General features: G+C 43.9%; 2 protein-coding genes across 2 annotated transcripts in view; both read left to right on the top strand.

Annotated features, from left to right (window-relative positions):
* The first annotated feature begins 30 nt into the window (after positions 1 to 30).
* LOC115518494 (major intrinsic protein of lens fiber) lies at positions 31 to 3733 on the top strand. Its single transcript, XM_030322002.1, has 4 exons — positions 31 to 390; positions 927 to 1091; positions 1522 to 1602; positions 3427 to 3733. The coding sequence occupies exons 1-4, from the start codon at positions 31 to 33 to the stop codon at positions 3610 to 3612; spliced, it is 792 nt and encodes a 263-aa protein (XP_030177862.1). The 3' UTR covers positions 3613 to 3733.
* Positions 3734 to 5406: 1673 nt separating this feature from the next.
* TIMELESS (timeless circadian regulator) overlaps positions 5407 to 23401 on the top strand; it is a 30912-nt gene continuing 12917 nt past the window's right edge. The window contains exons 1-8 of the mRNA XM_032593995.1: positions 5407 to 5478; positions 18990 to 19150; positions 19298 to 19451; positions 21463 to 21577; positions 21673 to 21735; positions 22255 to 22356; positions 22798 to 22953; positions 23196 to 23329. Coding sequence (XP_032449886.1) covers positions 19066 to 19150; positions 19298 to 19451; positions 21463 to 21577; positions 21673 to 21735; positions 22255 to 22356; positions 22798 to 22953; positions 23196 to 23329 — 809 coding nt within the window. The 5' untranslated portion in view covers positions 5407 to 5478; positions 18990 to 19065. The remainder of the gene's footprint in view (positions 5479 to 18989; positions 19151 to 19297; positions 19452 to 21462; positions 21578 to 21672; positions 21736 to 22254; positions 22357 to 22797; positions 22954 to 23195; positions 23330 to 23401) is intronic.

Raw genomic sequence — 23401 nt, 5'->3', positions numbered from 1 at the left:
GACCCAGGCATTGTGCCCATCCCCCCTGCCATGTGGGAACTGCGGTCAGCCTCCTTCTGGAGGTCCATATTTGCTGAGTTCTTTGCCACCCTCTTCTATGTCTTTTTTGGACTAGGGGCTTCACTGCGTTGGACCCCTGGACCCCTGCATGTTCTGCAGGTGGCTCTGGCCTTTGGCCTGGCCCTGGCTACGCTGGTGCAGGCTGTGGGCCACATCAGTGGAGCCCATGTCAATCCTGCAGTCACTTTTGCCTTTCTTGTGGGTTCCCAGATGTCGCTGCTCCGTGCCTTCTGCTATATGGCAGCCCAACTCCTGGGAGCCGTGGCTGGAGCTGCCGTGCTGTATAGTGTTACCCCGCCTGCCGTTCGAGGAAACCTAGCACTTAATACGGTAATGGTCAGCTAAGTGGGGCTGGAGGAACCTGGTACCCTGATTCCCTGCCTGGTGGTGGCCGATTGGTTCCTCAGGGGGCTGGGACATTTATGTGTGTGTGTGTGTGTGTGTGTGTGTGTGTGTGTGTGTGTGTGTGTGAGAGAGTGTGTGTGTCTTTCAAAGGTAGTTTGCAGGACTAAGGAAGGATTAAGGAAGGCAAAAAGCCCTGGACTGTCTCAAGAAACCTGAGTTCTGATCTCAACTTTTCTTTAACTCCTTGCAGGTTCTTAAGGAAACTTATTTTACCTTATAGGGCGCCAGTTTCCTTATCTGTATAAATGGGTATAGTTATTTCCACCATGAAGGAGTATTATTAGGAAAAAATAAGAAACAAATACTGTGAAGAATACAGAAACAATTACTGTGAAGGTGGTTGTATTATCCTTCTTCTCCAGTCAACTGATGCCATAAGGGGGTTCCTGTATGGGAAGCCTTGAGGAGGTGACATTGTGACAACCCTAATGAACTGCCTCCTTTCTTCTTCCTTTGCCCAGTTGCACCCTGGGGTAAGTGTGGGCCAGGCCACCACGGTGGAGATCTTCCTGACACTCCAGTTTGTGCTCTGCATCTTTGCCACATACGACGAGAGGCGGAATGGCCGCCTGGGATCTGTGGCCCTGGCTGTTGGCTTCTCCCTCACCCTGGGTCACCTCTTTGGGGTAAGCAGGAAAAAGAATCAACTTCTTGTTTAAGGATTCCAGGGCCCCTAAACCTTTCCTAACTTTTAAATTTCTTTCTGCCCACCTCACTGTCAAACATGAACATAATCCACCTGACTCTATCAGTCAGCACAGAGGAATCAACATTGTTCTATTCCTCTTTTGTGACCACTACATCTGGTCATTCTTGCCCCCAAAGTAGAAATGTATGCATCATGGGGAGATGTGGGTTTTGCCTATGGATCTATAGTCTGTCCCCGATGAGGCATCAGTGCCTTCGTTCCATTGTGGAACCCCCATGAAGCCTGTCCTTCCCTACTTGCTGCTGGCTGGAGGCAAGGTGCCAGCCCTCAAGGACATGTGGGTTGTGGGGAGAGAAGCTGGGGTGGAGTAGGGGAAAGTGTCTCAATTATGACTATGTCTTTTGCAGATGTATTATACTGGTGCAGGCATGAACCCTGCCCGCTCCTTTGCTCCTGCCATTCTCACCAGAAACTTCACCAACCACTGGGTAAGTGAGGGGAGAGGGACAAGATCCTGAAGCCCTCCTGGATGGGTGTGGGCTGCAGGTTCCATGTTCGGCTCCTACCTTTCATCTGGATGTGTTAACTGCTTTACCAGCACTCAGCTAAAGGGGCTGTCACAGTTTGGCATGCCTATGGGAGCAGGATTCATTATTTTGCTAGAAAGAGAGGTTCTTGTTCATATTGTTCCTTCACTGGTTGGTCAAGGGATTTTTACTAAGTATCCACGGGATTCTAAACCTAGCACTGTGAGGACAGACAACTAAACAGGAAGTCAGAAACTTCTACTCTCAGAGCTCAGGATATGTGTAAGTAGAGATAGGCCTGGGCCTCATTCCAGTTCTGGCACATTATTGGCCTTGTGTGTGACCATGGCAAATGGTTCAGTCATTCTGCACCCCGGTTTCCTTAACATAAAATGAGGTGTTATGAAAAATAAGTATGAAAGTTATATGTGTGAAACATTTAGCACAAAATCTGGCATGGAATAAGTCCTCAATAAAAACTGGTTATGTTTGTGTTGTTTGGCCAAATGCCAGACAAACATACAGAAATAATTTTTAAAAAATTAAAAGCTGTATCCTTGTTTTCATGGCATCATTATTCACAATAGCCAAAAGGTGGAAGCAACCCAGTGACCCTCGTAAATGAATGGATAAACAAAATGCAATATGTACATACACTGGAATAATATACAGCCTTAAAAAAAGCAAAGTCTTACTCATGCTACAACCTGGATAAACCTTGAGGACGTTATGCTACATGAAATACACCAGTCACTGTATAATTCCGCTTATGTGAAGTATCTAGCGTAGTCAAATTCATTGAAACAAAGCAAAACAATAGTTGACAGGGGTTGGGAAGAGGGAGCAATGGGGAGCTATTATTTAATGTGTATAGAGTTTCAGGTTTGCTAGATGAACAAGTTCTGGAGATTTGTTGTACAACAATGTGAATATACATAACACTACTGAACTGTACACTTAAAAATGGTTAAGATGAGGGGCACCTGGGTGGCTCAGTTGGTTAAGCATCTGACTCTAGGTTTCGACTCAGGTCATGATCTCACGGTTCATGAGTGGAAGCCCTGCATCGGGCTCTGTGCTAACAGTGTGGAGCCTGCTTGGGATTCTCTCTCTCCCTCTGCCCCTCACACTGCTTGTGCTCTGTCAGTCTCTCTCTCTCAAAATAAATAAATAAACTTAAAAAAAAAAAAGAAATGATTAAGATGATACATTTTATGTGTTTTACCACGAGTAAAAAATTTTTCAAAGGAATATATAAACTAGTGAAAATTGATAAAAAAATAGAATATATATGTGCTGAGATGTGGGATAAAGGAGTAGTTTGGTGAGTCAGAAAAGAAATGGTAAGTTTTGAGGCACTGAAGCAGTTTAGAATTTAAAAACAAACAAACAAACACTGATTTCTGCTTAAATAGTTCCCAGTTGTATGTGCCAAGTGCAGATGTCTGTTTTCCACCCATAGAGTTGGAAAAAGAATAGCCTTGCTCTTTTTTGTTGTTGTTGTTTAATTTTTTTTCTTTTAATTTTTTTCCAATGTTTATTTTTGAGAGAAAGGGTAGACAGAGCATGAGCGGGGGAGAGGCAGAGAGAGAGGGAAACACAGACTCTGAAGCAGGCTCCAGGCTCCTAGCTATCAGCACAGAACCTGACGTGGGGCTCGAACCCACGAACTGTGAGATCATGACCCGAGCCAAAGTCAGACATTTAACCGACTGAGCCACCCAGGCACCCCACTTGCTCTTGATCCCTTTCCCAAGTCTGATTATTCCTCTCCTTTTCCTACAGGTATACTGGGTGGGCCCAATCATTGGAGGAGGACTAGGCAGTCTCCTCTACGACTTTCTCCTCTTCCCCCGGCTTAAGAGTGTTTCTGAGAGACTGTCTATTCTCAAGGGTGCCAGGCCCAGTGACTCCAATGGACAACCAGAGGGCACAGGGGAACCTGTTGAACTGAAGACCCAGGCCCTGTGAAAGCTCCAGTTGGCCAGAGGGAGTAGGAAGCTTCTGGGTTTATTCAGAGGGGCTGAGCCAGCCCCTGGATGAAGAAAGAGACTGGGGGAGGGACATGTATTTCTTTATTTTTTAATTTATGTGCGTGTGTGTGTGTGTGTGTGTGTGTGTGTGTGTTTTGCCTTTTGCCGTGTGAAATCTTTCAAGTTGCATTCATGAGCTGGTTTGTGCAAACTTCCCTTCCTCTCCATCCCACCTCTCTTTGCCGCTGTGTGTGCATGATTGTGCGTATGAATGTGAGTGAATGTGGCTGTGTCTAAGTTTTGGGGCACAGCAGGAGAGGTAGGGAAGGGAAAAAAGGTGTCATCCTTTACCTTCCTCTCCCAACCCAGTGTGGTGAGCACAGGAACCAAGACCTTTACGCTTCGGCCTTTACCTTGCTGCCAAGTCAAGTTTATGACCCTAGGTTTCTGCAGGAGCAGGGAAGCAGGGAGTACTCTTCACAGGAGGCAGATGGAGACAAGGCATTCCAAGGGTTGGGAGGAAGGGGCTGGAGGCAGGGAGAGAGGAAATGGCGTTATTAGCCCCAGATCAGGTTGCAATTGTACCAGAAAGTTTTGGGGAAGTTAATCGAAGAGTGTAGTCTACTTATCTCAGGGATGCTTGCCCCAAGGACTTGGGTGGGGAAGTAGCTCTGAGAAAAGTGAACACTGGGGTTTGAACTGTTCTGTAAAGCCACATAAACTTGTCTACATCCACTGGCTGGGTTTTGTGTTCATTCTGGTATGATGGATCTCTTTGGAGGCCTTGGGCCAGTGAGCTCCCAACCTAAACAAGGGGTTGGGTGAGCCTAGAATCTAGAAAAATTAACTAGTTTAGCTGTTCTGCCAGACATTCCCAAAAGGGCCTTCAGGCAGAAGGTACTTAAGCCACAGAAGGATTCCCTAAAGTCAAAACAGGAAATCTGATGCCTGGAGCAAATCATGAGGCAGGGGAGCAAATCACGAGGGGGGGGGGGGGGAGGGCGGCAGTAGGAGGGAAGAGTCTTTGACCCTCAGAGTTTTAATTTAGTTAGAGCAACTCAAAACACCCTTCAAATGGTATCTTTTACCCCTAGTTTTATAGTCTTCTTTATTTTCCTTTTTTTGTGTGTGCGTCTTTTCACTTTTCTCTCATGTGTTCTTTCATCTTCAGCAATTCTCTCTTCATATCCTAGAAATCGATTCGTTCTATTCAAATGATTAATATTTCATGAGATAATTATTCGTTTGAGCCCTATCTTCTTTTGTCATGGGCAAAATACACCCATCAGAGGAGGGCAAAATACACTCAGCAGAGTCCAGAGGAGATTCTCAACTTACCAATGTATATTTACTGTTGTTCTCTTCCTTTTAGGCATCTGCATGCTTCGCAAGCTTTAAGCCTATCTCTCTAGCGTGAAAGGCACCCCGCCCACAAAAGACCACTCTAGCCCTTAGCTCAACTCCACTTCCTCCCAAATAAAGCCTAATTTTTCTAACTAACCAGTGGGACTTTGGAATAATCCACTTGACTAGGAGAAGGGGAAGAGAATGTTTGTAAATTTACCTCTAATCGGATTTTTATTTCTATTATTTTAAGTTGGCAGAAAATTCATAGCGCTGTGGTTCTTAGCTCAATATAGGGAATGGACTCAGATAAAACAGTACGTGTACTCGCTTCCCTTTTCCTTACTTCATCACCACCACCCCCTGCTCGCTTGGGGTCATATGCACCAGCCCAGTTCGCCCCGCCCCGCTCCCACGCAGGCGGGTATTGGTCTCGCTGAGCCGGGTGGCGGGAAAGGCTGTGGCCGGGGGCCTGCGGGCCGTTGGCTCCGCGGGGATCCTGAGGACCGGCGGGGAGCGGGTGAGTGTGTGGGAGAAAGGGCTCTAGCGGATGGCGTCCTTTCGGAGCCGCGGGTGCACTCTTGGCAAGGGCGGAGTCCCCTTTCCCGCCGCCAGGTTTAAAGACAGGGGGCGGGGCACGCGCTTTAGGTGCGCACGCGCAATTCTTCACCCCGAGTCCGAAGTAGGTGCCGCAGTGTTCCCCGTTTGCCCGAAATGCTCCTTTGTTCTCCCCGCGCCCCTCAGTACAGTTGGTCTTCGCGCAGGGGTGGGGTCGTGATGGGAAGGGGCTTGGAACTCTTGAGGTAGAACCGAAAGGTCCAGGGCATTTATTTTCACTTTGGAACTTCCTTCCCATCCAGTTCAGACCCCAAACAAGCGCAGCTTAGCGATCAGCAGGTCGCTTGACTTGAATCTTGGAATTTTACTGCATGGATTTCTCATTCCCTTCCCTCCTTTCTCTCTGGTATAAGACTTAAGGAGGATACAGTTTTTGCTTGGGTTTGTTAGCTGGACTGTCAGCCACTAATTAAGCTCCTTCCCTTGAGTCTCAATTCTTTGCCCTTCGAGCTGCTACCAGAGTTACTTTATAAAAAATCAATCTGGTAATTTCAGATTATATTTAAAACTCCTCATTGACCACCCACAGTTAGGCTTAAGTCCTTAGTCGGCATCCATGGCCCTTCACAGTCAGATCCTCTCAGCTTCATTTTCTAAAGTTCCCTAACATTTTTTCTGTATCATGCACTTGACTCTCAGTCACATGGAAAGGGTGTATGCATTGTGCTGTTTCATGCCTTGGTACCTGTGCCCTGCTGTTCCCTCTACTTGAAGTTCTGGCCATGTCTTTGCCAAATGAACTTCTCTTTCAGGACTGAGCTCACTTGTCCCTCTGAAAGACATCTGTTTCCAGTCACCCCCCCCCCCCCGCCCTCCCACCCTGCCCTTGGCCAAACTAGTCACTTCTTTCTTTGTGTTCTTGAAGTTTTGTACCTCCCTCTATTATCAGTGTCGCTGATACAACCCAGTAAAAGGTTCCTGAGCTCCTAACAGGTACCATGCACTGTGCTCTGTGATAGGTGGACAGACAGAGATGAATAGGACAGAGTTCCTGACCTTAAGGAACTCAGTCTGTATGGAAAAACTCATGTAAATGAGCCCTCTGCAGTTACTGGGTGACAAGTCTGCCCTGGCTTTCTTACTCCTCTCACTTTATACTCTCTTGAGCAAGCTTACTTACTGCCACAGTTTCACACACCTTGTATCCTGATGCCTCCAAATCTCCAGCTCCAACTTTTCCTCCCTCTACTTCAGTTCCAGTTTAGAAACTGTTTATTGATCATTTACATTGTGCTGGTCACAATGATTCCTGATCTCAAGGAGTTTATAATTTAGTGCAGTTGTTAGCAGTGGATTGAGTTAGAATCAGCAGGTGAATATTTTCAATACACTCTGGTCCAAGCCCCACCCATTATAAATTTTGATTTTGGTAACTAGACTGACAATTCAAAGGTGAAAAAGAAATACTTTATGCCCTCAGGGAATATGCCCTCCTCCTAAGGGAGGAAATTTCAAACAATGTTTAAGTATTACAACATGGTCTGTAAATGCCATGATGGAAGTATATTTATGGCACAAAGTAGACACAAAGGAGAGAGAGGTCTCCTGCATGGAAAAGTCAGGAGGAGGTACCATTTGGGCAGAGCCTTGAAAGATAAAAGGATAGACTTTAGGGCATTCAGGAAGATTGTCTTGAGAGAGTAGCTTAAAAAGTAATCAGGGAGATTATGAAGGACTTTGTACGTAGACATTTGCAGCTGCTGAAACTTTAGTTTTGTATTACAGTACATGTTGTGGTAAAAATTCAAATAGTACTAAAGTGAAAGGTAAATATTTCTTTTATTGTAGCTCCCCCCATTCTCCCCAGAGACAGTCACCATGGAGTTTCTTATGTATTCATTGAAAGGTTTTGTTTTGTTTTAAGTTTATTTATTTTGAGAGAGACAGAGTGTGAGGAGGGGAGGGGCAGGGAGAGAGTGAGTCTCCCAAGCAGGCTTCACAGGATCAGCTCAGAGCCTGACACAGGGCTTGAACTCAAGAAACTGGGAAATCATGACCAGAGCTGAAATCAGAATTTGGGCGCTTAACTGACTGAGCCACCCAGGTACTCCATCCATTGAAGGGTTTTAAGGAGGGTGGTTATATGGCCAAATCTAGTAACCATTTTGTGAATACTTAAGAGAACAAGATGAGGCAGGAAAAGAAGTTAGGAAGTGGTTGAGTAATCTAAGCTAGAGATACTCAGGGTCTGAACTAAGGCAGTACCAATGGGGATTTATAGGGGCTGGATAGGAGAGTTTAAGGAAGTAGAATTAGCCCAAGTTAATGACTTGAGGTATCTAGGATGACGCCTAGCTTTCCTATGTGAATGACTGAGTAGATAGTGTCAGTCCCTAAAGAGATCCAAACTAGAAGTAGAGACACATTTGGGGGGAAGGTATTCCGTTTTGGACATGTTGAATGTGAGGTATCTATGAGGCATAAAGATGGAGAATGCTATTCATTAGTGAAATAGGAGATCGGCACCATGAGAGCTCAGTATGGCAAGGGTATAGGTTTGCTGGCTAATGACAGAGATGGTGGTTGAAGCCATGGGAATGGAGGAGTTTGCCCAAGGAAGCTGTGTAGTGTAAGACTGGAAGAGAAATGAAGGCAAAGGCCTATGAACATCTGTGCTTAAGGAGGAGAGAAGGAGAAGCCAATATGGGGTCAAGGAAAGGTATTGTTTTATGTTGGATTTTCTCCTTCCTGAGATGGAAGAGCTTTAAGCAACTTACATGGGGATGGGCCAATATAAAGAGAAGACTGGAAACATGAGAAATGAGGAACAACCAGGGTGCCTGGCTGACTCAGTCAATGGAGCATATGACTCTTGATCTTGGGGTTGTAAGTTTGAGTCCCACATTGGGTATAGAGATTATTTAAGAAAAATAAAATCTTAAAAAAAGAGGAACAGTCAATTAAGGGACAGGAAGTGATTGATTAATCACAAATGGAGGGCTTAAATTAGAAGCAAAGAAGTCTGGGTGAGACTTGAAATATGTACATTTTTAGGCTTGGGCAGAGAAAGTTGAGAGAGTTCTTCCTTGTCTGATGACCTCAGTTGTTCCCTAGAGGAAAGGGGCAAAGACACCAAATGAGAGGTCCAGGAAGCAGTGCAGTTGAGGGGCTTGAGGATAACAGTGAAAGCTAGTAACAGTTGTTCCTTGGGAATGAGAATAGGAAGTGAACTAGGAACACTAAAAAAGATTTGCTGGGCCACGCTGAGGTTGGAGCCTACACAGTGGTTATGTACCATTCTGCACGGTTGTTTGGTTTTCTTCAGCAAATCTGAATCATGATTTAAGTTCGAGTCTAGAAAGTAGATGGTTGGATTGATCTGAGGTTGGGATTTTTTGTATAGTGAAAGCAGGGAAAGGAAAAAGATTGACACACCTCACAGAGAGTGATCCAATAGTAGGTTACGGGATACTGCTTGTGCCACCCCAGTTTGATCATTTGCTTTTCAGCTCAAAAATCTTCAAGGACTGACTTCTGGCTTTTGTTCTAAATCCTTGAATTGGTAGACAAAGACAAGGTTGTCCCATAAAGTCAGTTCCAACCCCTCATTTCTACTGCTTTCCTGTTAGTCTCACCTGCCCAGAGTAGCTCCCTCCCTGCTTTTGCTCTGGCAGTTCTCTGTCTAAATACTCCTCTGCCTCTCAGCTGCCTGAATCCTATGCAGCCTTTGAAGGCCTGGGTCTAATCACACTTCCTCTGACAAAAACCTTCTTGACCACTTTAACCTGAAAAGAGCCCTAGTTTTTCAGAAATTTTTTTCAATATCACTTAATTAGAGCTTGTACTGATTTGTCTTTTATGTTGTTTGTTCTATATCGGGTGGGCTTTATTTCTGCAACTAAATTTCTTAAATTGCTTTAGCACCCACACAACATTTGTCTTTTCACCTTGGGGGCTCTACGTAAGCATTTAGTGATTGACTATAGAATCCAGTAGATGGAGAGGAAGTTAATATTTTGAGAGTCCTTACTTTGTGCTTAGCATTCAGTAAAGTGCCTGGTATCAGTGCTTCTCAAATTACCTTGGTAAAGGACAAGGTAGGTTTCTCCCCCCAAGCTGTTCAACATCAGTACTTTTCTTTCTTTCTTTCCCCCCCCAGGTTTACTGTTACAATTGACCTATAACATACTTTTCTAAAAACACTTTTTTTGCAAAATACTGGGACTGTTTGATTACTAATGATAAACAATTCAAGTAGTACTAGAGTGAAAGATAAATGTTTCTCCTACCCTAGACTCCTCCTCCTCCGTTCTCCCCAGAGACAATCACTATGAAGTTTCTTACATAGCCATTGAAAGGTTTTAAGTAGGGTGGTTATATGGTCAAAATCTGGTAACCATGTTATGAATAGACTTAAGACTGGAAGCAGGGATAGAGGTTAGGAAGCAGTTGAGTACTCTAGAGATAGTCAGGACCTGAACTAAATTGAATTACTAGAAAAATAACATGAAAAAACTACAGAATGTAGACTTTTAAAAATTATTAGATTCAACAAACATTAACTCTCACCTGCCGTAAGACATTCTAAATGTGTACGCTTTGTGTCTGTACTGTATGCAGACTGCTAACAGTTTGTGGACCAACAGTGGTCTGCATGCCATGCTTTGAGTAGCACCGCTTTCCATGCATGATCTGATTCAAACTTCCCCGTTTATTTTCTTACTATACTGACAAGGAAACTGAGGTTTAGGTTAAGCCACATACCCAAGATCACCAATTTGGTACTGGACAGAACTAGAATCCAAATGCCAAAAGTCATTCTGTTCATACTAATGATTCTCAAAGCTGGTTCTTAGAGTTGATTTGGGGCAGAGTTTTTGTTTGGTTTTATTTTGTTTTCAAGAAGTGAGTTAATTTTCTAATTTCAATACCAAGTGTATTTAATATTTTATCCTTTGTTTTTATTTGGTTCTTGCATTTTGAGGCCTACAAGTATTAATTTCAGAGGAATATTGCTTTGTCTGAACCACTTGGTACTTAGTTGAGTGACAAAAGTAACTAACATCCCTTTAAATGTCAAGGTCTGCTGGCTGTAAGATGTTTGACAAAGTTCCCAGCTGTCTATGATAAAATGTGAAAGTAAAATAGTTAGTTTTTTTCATAAATTCAAGTTTATAAAATTTAATGGACTGTACTTTGTCCTGAGATTTTATTTGTAGTTTTTTTTGAAATGTTTATTTATTTATTTTGAGAGCGATAGAGAGAGTGAGTGTACATGCATGCACACGTTGGGGAGGGGCACAGAAAGAGAGAGAACCCCAAGCAGGCTCATGCTGTTGGCACAGAGGCCAATGCGGGGCTTGATCATGACCTTGAGATCATGACCTGAGCCAAAATCAAGAGTGGGACACTTAACCTACCAAGCCACCCATGCACCCGCTTTGTTGTTTTGTTTGGGGTTCTTTTTTTTTTTTTTTTTTTTTTTTGGTGTTTAAATAGTGAAAATAGAATATATAGTAATTGTGTGGGAAGTTTTTTTTGTAAACAGCTTTATTAAGATATAATTTACATACCATAAAATTCACCCTTTTAAAGTGTACAGTCCACGGAGCTGGACAACCATTACCGCTATCTAACATTAGGATATTTTCATCACCCCCAAAAGAAACTCTGTAGGTACCTACTAACAGTACTCCACCTCTCCTCCCTCCCTCCCTCCCACCCCCGCCCCCCCATTCTGGCAACTGCTAATCTACTTTGTGTCTGTATGGATTTGCCTATTCTGTGGACATTTCATATAAATGGAAGCAAACAGTATGCAACCTTTTGTGTTTGGCTTCTTTCACTGAAAATAACGTTTTCAAGTTTCATCCATATTGGAGCATGTATCAGTACTTCATTCCTTTTTATTGTTAGATATTCCATTGTTTTTTTATTCCATTCCATTTTTGTTTATATCTGTTCATCGGTTGATGGACATTTGGGGTTTTTTTCCCACATTGTGACTATTATAAATAATGCTATGGACATTCGTGTACAAGTTTTTGTGAGCACATACTTTTTATTTCTCTCAGATAAATATCTAAGAGTGGAATTGCTGGGTCTTATGATAACTCTGTGTTCAACATTTTGAGGAATTGCCTATTTTCCACAGCAGCTGAAATATTTATAAACAGCAGTATATGAGGGGTGTGTGTGTGTTCCTAAGTATCCTTAAGTTACAAAATTTAAAGTTGGCAACGTTATGTTAGTCTCCCTAAATTAAAAAAGTAAAAAATTAAAGATCTATCTATGAAATCCAGAACTTTGGACGCCATTGCTTTCACAAAGCAAACCAAAAAATCTGAAAAATCTATCCAGGAGTTTATTATTGAAAAAAAAAAAGAGAATTTCCCTCTTTTCCATTGATTCTTTGGCAAGCCAGGATGGTGCTGGTTTTTCTGTTTTGCCTCTGTTATGAGTGAAAGAGGCAGCATGGGGGAAGTTGTTTCCAAAACAGAAAATTCAGGAAGTGTAATAAAGTGCTCTGATTAGAACAGAGAAATTACAGACTTGTGTTTATCTGTTTTGTCCCATGACTGGCAATAGTGTGTACGGCTTCTCCTTTTCCCTCTTTGCAGGAGGAAAGGATTTAGTGGAGCTAAAAGTGAAACCCCACTCTCTTGTCTGTGCGTCAGGATTAACCTTTCATGTTCACAGCAACACAAGAGTTTGGGCTGCTTCAAAACTCATTTACTGTTTGAAATAAAAAAATAATAATAATAAAATAAAACGCAAAGAGGGAGGGCTGCTGAAAGAGACCAGAGGAGACTTTGGGAGAAGACACGAGGTTCCTGCATCCCTGTGGGTGGAAACAGTGAATGGACAATAACTCTCAGTCAGCCAGCCCAGCTGCCCCCATTCCTTCTGAAGAACTGTTAGAAGGAGACCTTTGGGCTAGGAGAGTAGGAATGGGAGGGAAAACCTGTGAGCACAGCAATGGCTACCTTTGCTGTTTTTATTGAAAAGTACCATTTTGCTACAAGAATTGAAAACAGTGAATACCTTTATTTATTTATTTATATTAAAAAATTTTTTTAATGTTTAATTTTGAGAGAGAGAGAGAGCAAGAACATGAGTGGGGTAAGGGCAGAGAGAGAGAGGGGTACAAAGAATCTGAAGCAGGCTCTGTGCTGACAGCAGAGCCTGATGTGGGGCTCATACTGACAAACTGTGAGATCATGACCTGAGCCAAAGTCGGCTGCTTAACCGACTGAGCCACCCAGTCACCCCAGGATACCTTTATTTATTTATTTTTAAGTTTCTTTGATTGAGAGAGAGTGCACGTGCCAGTGGGGGAGGGGAAGAGAGAGAGGAGAGAGAGAATCCCAAGCAGGCTCTGCACTGTCCGCACAGAGCTTGGTGTAGGGCTCAATCTCATGAACCTCAAGATCACGACCTGAGTCAAAATCAAAAGTCCAACGCTTAACCCGACTGAGCCACCCAGGTGCCCTGAATATCTTTATTTTATTTATTTACTTTTTTAACGTTTGCTTATTTTTGAGAGAGACAAAGTGCAAGTAGGGGAGGGGCAGAGAGAGAGGGAGACACAGAATCTGAAGCAGGCTCCAGGCTCCAAGCTGTCAGCACAGAACCCTGACGCAGGGCAAGCTGTCAGCATAGAGCCTGATGTGGGGCTCGAGCCCACAAAATGTGAGATCATGGCCTGAGCTGAAGCCAGATGCTTAATTGACTGAGTCACCCAGATACCTCTGGAGCATTCACATTTTTATGTGGTTGTTATTGTGAACGTTCTACTTTATGTGCCTTTTTAAAAATGTAAGCCTTTGAATTTTTATTTATTTTAAACACCTGTTTTTAAAATGTTTGTTCATTTTTTAATCCTTTTTTTTTTTAACGTTTATTTATTTTTGAGACAGAGCATGAATGGGGGAGGGTCAGAGAGAGAGGGAGACACAGAATCTGAAACAGGCTCCAGGCTCTGAGCGGTCAGCACAGAGCCCAACGTGGGGCTCGAACTCACGGACTGCGAGATCATGACCTGAGCCGAAGTCGGAGGCTTAACCGACTGAGCCACCCAGGTGCCCCTTTAATCCTTTTTTTAAATGTTTATTCATTTTTGAGAGTGAGAGAGCATGTGCATGCATGCACGTGCCTGAACAGGGGAAGGGCAGAGAGGGGGGGCCAGAGGATCTGAAGCAAGCTCTGGGTTGACAGCAGAGAGCCAGATGCAGGGCTCTAATTCACAAACCAAGAGATCATGACCTGGGACACGTGTGTGGCTCAGTCAGTTGAATGTCTGACTTCGGCTCATATCATGATCTCACAGTTCATGGGTTCGAGCCCGCATCAGGCTCTATGCTGACAGCTCAGAGCCTGGAGTCTGCTTCAGATTCTGTGTCTCCATCTCTCTCTGCCCCTTTCCTGCTTTCACTCTGTCTCTCTCTCCCTCAAAAGTAAATAAACATTAAAAAAAATTTTTTTAGGGGCGCCTGGGTGGCGCAGTCGGTTAAGCGTCCGACTTCAGCCAGGTCACGATCTCGCGGTCTGGGAGTTTGAGCCCCGGGTCAGGCTCTGGGCTGATGGCTCAGAGCCTGGAGCCTGTTTCGGATTCTGTGTCTCCCTCTCTCTCTGCTCCTCCCCCCTTCATGCTCTGTCTCTCTCTGTCCCAAAAATAAATAAACGTTGAAAAAAAAAATTTTTTTTTTAAATAAAAGAGAGAGATCATGACCTGAGCTGAAGTCAGAAGCTTAAATGACTGAGCCATCCAGGTGCCCCTAAGCTTTTGAATTTTAGTGTGCAGTGTTTTTTTGTTTTTTGTTTTTGCTTTTGATATTTATCCATTTTAAGAGAGAGAGAGCAGGGGAGGGGCAGAGAGAGGAAGAGAGAGAAAGAATCCCAAGCAGGGCCCAAACCCAAGACCATGACTTGAGCCAAAACCAAGAGCCGGATATTCAACCAACTGAGGCACCCAGGCGCCCTGCAGTTAGTTTTTATATGATATATTGTTTATTAACATTCCAGAGTTTTCCTAACTGTTCTCAGACTTGGGATATCTGACTTGTTTCCAAGGCTTTGCCATTAAAGATAACTCATCTATAAACATCATACTGAAGTGTATATTCTCTATTCTCTCTGAGACTCTGAGACTGTTTCTTTACCTGTGAAATGGAAATGATTGTATTTATCACTTAGGTCTGTTGTGAGATTCAAAGTGAAGTTAAAGCTATGAAAACATTTTATAAACTAGAATGTATTAGGAAGAGGTATTGTTTTTGGTTTTGTATCAGTGATTACTTCTCTTTTTTGAATTGTTTTGTTGGGTTGTAATCTCCAAAATGAGCTCATTGGTTCAAAGGTTATAACCCAGGATAATCCATTAATTCAAAATTAATTCTTTCAGAGGCACCTGGATGGCTCAGTCAGTAGAGCATGTGACTCTTGATAAAGACTTGTTTATGTACCTTAAGGGAAAGGACATAGCTGAGATTATATAATAGCTACTTTTTGTATATGTGTGTTAAGCTTTTCCTTTTATGAAACATTGGTGTTAATAGATGTTCATGGGGTTTTTAAAAAGTTTATTTTTAATGTTCCTATTTTTAATATCCTTACCAGTCAAGATCGCTTCTCCAGCTTGGGGGATATATAATGGTACATGAAATCATAAAGCATGAAAACCACTGATTTTCATTTTAACTTTATATTATCCATCTGAGTTTGCAATGTGTTGTGATGTAACTTAACTGGATTTTCATAATACAGTAACCGTATAATGGAAGTGGGGTAGGGATCTGTCAGTTCAGGACCTCTGGGGAGCAGACACTGAGATAGAGTTAGGAGTGCCTGTGATAGATCAAGGGGCTAGCAAAGTTGGGGGCGGTGAGAGTCTCAGCTGAGCCAGTGAGAAACTCAGAAGCAAAGATTGCCTAATAGAGGAATCCTTGTTGGACAGAAATGGCTAGGCCCCAGGACCCCTATGCTTATCATTAGCTGGGGACTGCTCAGGAAGGATGGGACTGAGGTGGATCCTGGAGGAGCTGTCAGCTAGCTGCATTCTTTGCAGCTGAATGACAAGTTCTTTTCTTTTCTTTTCTTTTCTTTTCTTTTCTTTTCTTTTCTTTTCTTTTCTTTTCTTTTCTTTTTCTTTCTTTCGAGAGGGAGAATCTTAAGCAGGCTTCATGGAGCCCCAAAGAGCCTGATTCAGGGTTTGATGTCATGAGTGTGAGATCATGACCTGAGCCAAAATCAAGAGCTGGACGCTTAACCAGCTGAGCCACCCAGGCGCCCCCATAAGCTCTTTCTTGAAGAAAAATCTCTGAACGGGCACCTCTGTGGCTGCCACAGCATCCTTTCTGTGACTGACTGACTTGGTGAAGAATAGGAAGGAGGCAGTGAAGCTAGGACTCTGATCCCACCTCTGACCATTGTACTGTTCTTTGTGTTTGTTTCTACTGAATGATTCTCCTATGAAAGAATTGAGTGCATTCAGAAATGCATAGGACAACATTTAGTAGAGGAGAATAAGACAATCAGATTGTAAGTGGTCTGGGAGAGGAAGATGAGACCAGACTGAGTAGCTTCTAGTTAAATGAATGAAAAGGGTGAACTGTAAGTTTTCTGTCTCTGGCTGATTTTTTTTTTTTAACTTTTTTTTAACATTTATTTATTTTTGAGACAGAGAGAGAGCATGAACAGGGGAGGGTCAAAGAGAGAGGGAGACACAGAATCTGAAACAGGCTCCAGGCTCTGAGCTGTCAGCACAGAGCCCGACGCAGGGCTCGAACTCACGGACCGCGAGATCATGACCTGAGCCAAAGTCGGCCGCTTAACCGACTGAGCCACCCAGGCGCTCCCCTGGCTGGTTTTTTTAATAGTGTGTTCCACAGCTGAAACACCTGTGAGAGCTCTGTTATTCCAGTTCTTTTTTTTTTTTTTTTAATGTTTATTTATTTTTGACAGAGAGACAGAGCATGAGTGGGGGAGGGGCAGAGAGAGAGGGAGACAGAATCTGAAGCAGGTTCCAGGCTCTGAGCTGTCAGCACAGAGCCCGACGCGGGGCTCGAACCCACAGACCACGAGATCATGACCTGAGCCGAAGTGGGACGCTCAACTGACTGAGCCCCCCAGGCGCCCCTGTTATTCCAGTTCTAATGAATAGGCCCAAGATTGCCAGCTTGCTTCATAACCTGAAAGCTTTATAATAGGTCTTCTGACCCATTTCTTCTTCTGCTTTGCCTGTGTCTTTCTGGTTTTGTCAAAACTGCAGGGGATTAGAACCTGAGGTCCTACGTCTCTTACATAACATCTTCCCTTCTCATGTCTGCAAGGGCTGCTCCTTTGCTATCTCCTTTCCCCTCCCCTATCTTAGTTTGGTTGCCAGGTAATAGGTAGTCAGGTAACAGGTAGCTCTTACTACCTCTGTTAATTTTGCCTTTCAGGTAAAGTGGTGATGTGCTGAAAGCAGATGTTTGAGTACTCTGCTGGGCCAATTTTACATATACTGAATCTTTATATAGAATTGATCTACAGTGGAGGAGGCAAGATATAGGGGAAGGAGAGATGGGACTGTATGAGGTTATCTTTCTTATTAGAGCCTCGCAGACATGGCTTTGTCTCTCTTGTTAGAAGACTATCATTTCACACCTTTTAGTGCCAGAGTGGGATGCTGTGTCTTATTTTGAGGAGGATGTGCTAGTTCAGCATATTTATGGACCGTTCTGTTGTCAGCTTCCTAGGCTGCCACTTGGAGAGAGCAGACAGGGAAGCCCTTCAGTCTGGGTGTGTGTGCGTGTGTGCACATAGGTAAGCACACCAGTGATCTGTCTGGAAAAGCTGGAAGGGGCGCCTGGGTGGCTCAGTCAGTTAAGCATCCGACTCTTGATTTCAGCTCAGGTCTTGATCTAAGAGTTGCGAGTTAAAGCCCCACATTGGGCTCCACACTGTGGAGCCTACTTAAAAAAAAAGAAAAAGAAAAAGCTGGATGTAGCTAAGGAGATAATCAGAGATCTCACACACTATACCTACCACACTGAACCCCAGGTCTCAGGGTCTACAGGTCCTATGAGAAAGGGCATTGAAGAGAAGTCTCCCTTCAGACTTTATAGTTGGTCATTCAGTGAATGTTTTACAGGCTCACTCTTGCTGGGCTAAGCGTTCAGAAAGTAGATTAGCACTAGGAGGGGGTAGAGGATAGCAGGTAGCCTGGAGAAGTAGACCAGTTACATAAATGCAAGGAGATAACATCAAGCATTAAACCTCAGTGTCTTGGATACTATCCATTTCCTCTGGGGGAACAGGGGTGGAGTCAGGCTGGAGGTAGGTATGGAACAGGGAAAGGTCTTTTTAGAGGAAGCTACCAAGGGCTGAGAGCAGTGTAACTGAATGTGCTGAGGGGACAGGATTGACAGATATTCCCGATTTTCCACAGGAACGGGTTAGTAAATGCAATGTGTTTGTGTGTGTCTGTGTTATCAATGTCAGGTTCTGAAACATCCAAGATTCTGAATCTCTGCCTACTTGATTATCCGATGAGGGTGTAAGGATTTTAATCAAAAGAGACGTGCTTTAGAAAAGGAAGATGATTCTTCTCTAGAGAAAGGTGGGGAGTTTAATCAGTTTAATTCTTTTCCTCACCCATTCTGTTAGACACTAGCTTCTACTAAGATTCCCAAAATTTAAGAGTAACATTGGGGAGGAGAGTGAAGGAACTTTCTCCATGCATCTCCAGTGCCTCAGATGTCTCAGGGCTCCTAGAAGTGTTAGAGCCTACGTAGCATCACTGTATGGTCAAAGTTGGGTTTTTGAGCCCTTGTACATAGAGCTGTAACAGGGTGTGTGGAAGGGCTATGGGAGGTGGAGGGAGCTGTAAAGGAGAGGGAAGCTCATTCCCCCCCTCCTCTAAAAGGCTACAGAGCTCTCTGAGGGTGAAAGTTTCAGAATTGATGCCTTTCTCTAACCAACCTTTCTATGCATTATCTTGACTCTGAAACAGACTGTTTTCATAGTTTCAGTTCTAAGTTATTAGAGTATGGGGCAGGTACTTAATTCTTAGGCTTGGAGCCTCCTTGTTTTTTTGTTTTCTTTTTGTTTTTTCAATGTTTATATATTTTTGAGAGAGAACATGCATGAGTGGGAGAAGGGGCAGAAAGAGGGGGTTTCTGAAGGGGTCTCTGCGCTAATAGCAGAGGGCTCGATATTGGGCCTCAAACTCAGGAACTGGAGATCATGACCTGAGCTGAAGTCAGAACTTAACTGACTGAGCCCCCCAGGTGCTCCACGTCCTTGGTTTTGGTTAGGTAGAAGCCTTAATTTAAGCTTTTCCTGGAACTAGGATTAGCACTTTTGGTTCTGAAAAAAGCGAAGCATTTGAGGACCTTGTTCAGAATACTCAGAGCATTAGGGTCCTGTTCTGTTCCCCTTTCCCTTTCATGGAGAGAACCCTACATTTGTTTTCTTTCCCTGTCTCTGCAGGCCTCATCATTTCTGTGTCCTGCTTCTACATATCTTATATCTCTCGTGGTCGGTCCACTGGTGTGTGGACTTGTACATGATGAATTGTGAACTTCTAGCCACATGTAGTGCCCTTGGGTACTTAGAGGGAGACACTTACCACAAAGAACCAGATTGCTTAGGTGAGTACCTTTTGGAGAAAACAGGTACAAAACTTGCTTGAATCGAGGAGATCTGTAGAATTTCTCAAGTCCCGGGTATGAATAGCACATGGGCCAAGGTGGAGCTTCTTCCAGGGTTTCTTGTAAGTGTTTATTCTGTCCCTAAAGAGAGTGTAAAGGATTTGATCCGCTACTTGAGGCATGAGGATGACACTCGTGATGTGCGGCAACAGTTGGGGGCAGCCCAGATCCTGCAGAGTGACCTTCTACCCATCCTTACCCAACACCGCCAGGACAAGCCTCTCTTCGATGCTGTTATCAGGTTGGTTCCCCAGCGTTTTAACTTTTACCATGCACCAGCCTTTGGTGTTTGAGCTGATAGGTTTTGGTGGGGTTTGTTTTGTTTTGTTTTTGCTTTTTTTTTTTCTAGTAAGTTTTTTGGTTTTTTTCCCTTTAATTTTAATTTTTTTTTTAAATTTACATCCAGGGGCGCCTGGGTGGCGCAGTCGGTTAAGCGTCCGACTTCAGCCAGGTCACGATCTCGCGGTCCGTGAGTTCGAGCCCCGCGTCGGACTCTGGGCTGATGGCTCAGAGCCTGGAGCCTGTTTCAGATTCTGTGTCTCCCTCTCTCTCTGCCCCTCCCCCGTTCATGCTCTGTCTCTCTCTGTCCCAAAAATAAACAAACGTTGAAAAAAAAAAATTTTTAAATTTACATCCAAATTAGTTAGCACATAGTGCGACAATGATTTCAGGAGTAGATTCCTTAGTGCCCCTTACCCATTTAGCCCATCCCCCCTCCCACAACCCCTCCAGTAACCCTCAGTTTGTTCTCCATATTTATGAGTCTCTTATGTTGTGTCCCCCTCCCTGTTTTTATATTATTTTTGTTTCCCTTCCCTTACGTTCATCTGTTTTGTCTCTTAAAGTCCTCATGTGACCTCAGTCATATGATATTTGTCTTTCTCTGACTGACTAATTTCACTTAGCATAATATCCTCCAGTTCCATCCACATAGTTGCAAATGGCAAGATTTCATTCTTCTTGATTGCTAAGTAATACGCCATTGTGTGTATATATATGTATATGTATATATATATATGTATATATACATATATATGGAGTATATATATATATATATACTCCATTGTAGTAATACTCCATTGTATACATATATGTATACATGTATGTGTGTGTGTGTATATATATACATATATATATATATATATATATATATATATATATATATATAAAATACTCCATCTTCTTTAAATATTCATCCATCGATGGACATTTGGCCTCTTTCCGTACTTTGGCTATTGTTGATAGTGCTGCTATAAACATGGGGGTGCATGTGTCCCTTCGAAACTGCACACCTGTATCCCTTGGATAAATACCTAATAGTGCAATTGCTGGGTCATAGGGTAGTTCTATTTTTAGTTTTTTGAGGAACCTCCATACTGTTTTCCAGAGGGGCTGCACCAGCTTGCATTCCCACCAACAGTGCAAAAGAGATCCTCTTTCTCCGCATCCTCGCCAACATCTGTTGTTGCCTGAGTTGTTAATGTTAGCCATTCTGACAGGTGTAAGGTGGTATCTCATTGTGGTTTTGATTTGTATTTCCCTGATGATGAGTGATGTTGAGCATTTTTTCATGTGTTGGTTGGCCATCTGGATGTCTTCTTTGGAGAAGTGTCTATTCATGTCTTTTGCCCATTTCTTCACTGGATTATTTGTTTTTGGGTGTTGAGTTTGATAAGTTGTTTATAGATTTTGGATACTAACCCTTTATCTGATATGTCGTTTGCAAATATCTTTGCTTTTGTTTTTTAATTTTTTTAATATATATATATTTTTATGTTTATTTGTTTTCAAAAGAGAAGGAGAGAGCATGTGAGCAGTGGAGGGGCAGAGAGAGGGGAACAGAGGATCTGAAGTGGGCTCTGTGCTGACAGCAGACAACCCAATGCGGGGTTCAAACTCACGAATCACAAGATCATGACCTGAGCCCAAGTTGGACGTTTAACTGACTGAGCCACCCAGGCACCCCGTTTTTAAATTTTTTTTAACATTTATTCATTTTTGAGAGACAGAGACAGAATGTGAGTGGGGAAGGGGCAGAGACAGAGGGAGACACAGAATCTGAAGCAAGCTCTGCGCTGTCAGAACAGAGCCTGATGTGGGGCTCGAACTCATGGACCGCAAGATCATGACCTGAGCTGAAGTCATACACTTAACTGACTGAGCCACCCAGGCACTCCATGAACTGGTAGATTTTGGTGTTTGACTCTGGTGGGGAAATGTAAGAACATCTTCCTCTTTCATTGTTTCCCCAGGCTGATGGTGAACTTGACACAACCAGCTTTGCTCTGTTTTGGCAGTGTGCCCAAAGAACCTAGCTTTCGTCACCATTTTCTGCAGGTGCTAGCCTACTTGCAGGCCTACAAAGAGGTGAGGTTTTCCTTCAGAGTCCCTGGGGCAGAAGTTGGGGGCAGTAGGGAAGGAGAAGGTGAGTGCCACTTAAGGTCCATTCCCCTATCTTACAGGCCTTTGCCAGTGAGAAGGCTTTTGGAGTCCTCAGTGAAACTTTGTATGAGCTGCTACAGCTGGTGAGTGGGTCTCCACCTTCCAGGATCCCAGGGGGCCATCAGTGTCTTGCTCCTCCTCTGGGCAGGGCGCCAGGCTGGGCATTGTCAGGACAGCACAGTTTGGAGATATGGCCCCAGTCCTTGCAGATGTATAGTCCCATCCATTGTCTCTGGCTGCCTCCGGAGTGCTTGAACTCTTTCCTTCCTTCTTTTTTTTTTTTCTTTTTTTAAAATGTTTATTTTTGAGAGAGAGAGAGACAGAGTGCGAGCAGGGGAGGGGCAGAAAGAGAGGGACACATAGAATCTGAAGCAGGCTCCAGGCTCTGAGCTGTCAGCACAGAACCCCATGCTGGGCTTGAGGTCATGAACCGCAAGATCATGAATTGAGCCAAAGTCAGACACTTAACCCTGAGCCACCCAGGCGCCCCTCTTTTCTTCCTTCTTAATCCTGGTTCTCTTCTCAGCCTACGTCCCCCAGCCTGGGTAGATGCTGCCTGCCTTCCACAGGGAGTGTCTTCCTCTAACTGTCCTTCTGACTAGGGCTGGGAGGAACGACAAGAGGAAGACAACTTGCTGATTGAACGGATCCTGCTGCTGGTCAGAAATATTCTCCATGTTCCAGCCGACCTTGATCAGGAAAAGGTGAGAGGTTGTCTGCTTTCTTATGCTTGGTTAGGATGAGGTGCCCGTTTTTGCTTTTCTGCCCTCTGACAGGTCAGGGGGAACCTTGCTCAAGAGATGAGTTGGAGAGGGGCGCCTGGGTGGCTCAGTCGGTTGAGCGGCCGACTTCAGCTCAGGTCATGATCTCACGGTCCGTGAGTTCAAGCCCCGCGTCGGGCTCTGTGCTGACAGCTCAGAGCCTGGAGCCTGTTTCAAATTCTGTGTCTCCCTCTCTCTGACCCTCCCCCATTCACGCTCTGTCTCTCTCTGTCTCAAAAATAAATAAACGTTAAAAAAAAATTTTTTTTTTTTTTTTAATTAAAAAAAAAAAATTAAAAAAAAAGAGATGAGTTGGAGAACCTCAAGGCAGGGCAGTGAAACTGAATGACCGCTCTTCCTCCCCTTATCACACTCACTGCTCAGAGGATCGATGATGACGCCAGTGTCCATGACCAGCTTCTCTGGGCAATTCACCTCAGTGGCCTGGATGACCTGCTTCTCTTTCTGGCCAGCTCACCTGCTGAGCAACAGTGGAGCCTGCATGTGCTAGAGATTGTCTCCCTTATGTTTCGTGACCAGGTGAGTACCTGGCCTATTTCCCCAGTCCCTTCATCCATGTACTTTTCTGCTGTATACCCAGAATTACTCTTGTAATAATGGCCGAATTATCTGGTGGCAGATGGGGAACAGAGTAGCTACCTCTTGAATATGGGGTACATTCAACAGTCCTATTTAATTCACCTTTTCTGTCCTCACTAGGACTGAACCTACAATAAGGAATGACAGTCCTTCTGACTCTTTCCTCCTTATTCCAAATCTAGAACCCTGAACAGCTGGCGGGAGTAGGACAGGGGCGCTTAGCTAAGGAGCGGAGCACAGATGTGGCAGAACTGGAGGTGTTGCGTCAGAGGGAAATGGCAGAAAAGAAGACTCGAGCCCTTCAGCGAAGCAACAGGTGAGTGGCAGGGATCTGCCCTACCCATGTTCCATCCCATCAGTATGGAATGCTAAGGCCAAAGGCTAAGAT

This window comes from Lynx canadensis, chromosome B4 (assembly GCF_007474595.2).
Source record: "Lynx canadensis isolate LIC74 chromosome B4, mLynCan4.pri.v2, whole genome shotgun sequence".
In the NCBI taxonomy this organism is placed as follows: domain Eukaryota; kingdom Metazoa; phylum Chordata; class Mammalia; order Carnivora; family Felidae; genus Lynx; species Lynx canadensis.
The sequence above is the reverse complement of the archived record's forward strand: the minus strand, read 5'-3'. Positions and strand labels throughout refer to the sequence as shown.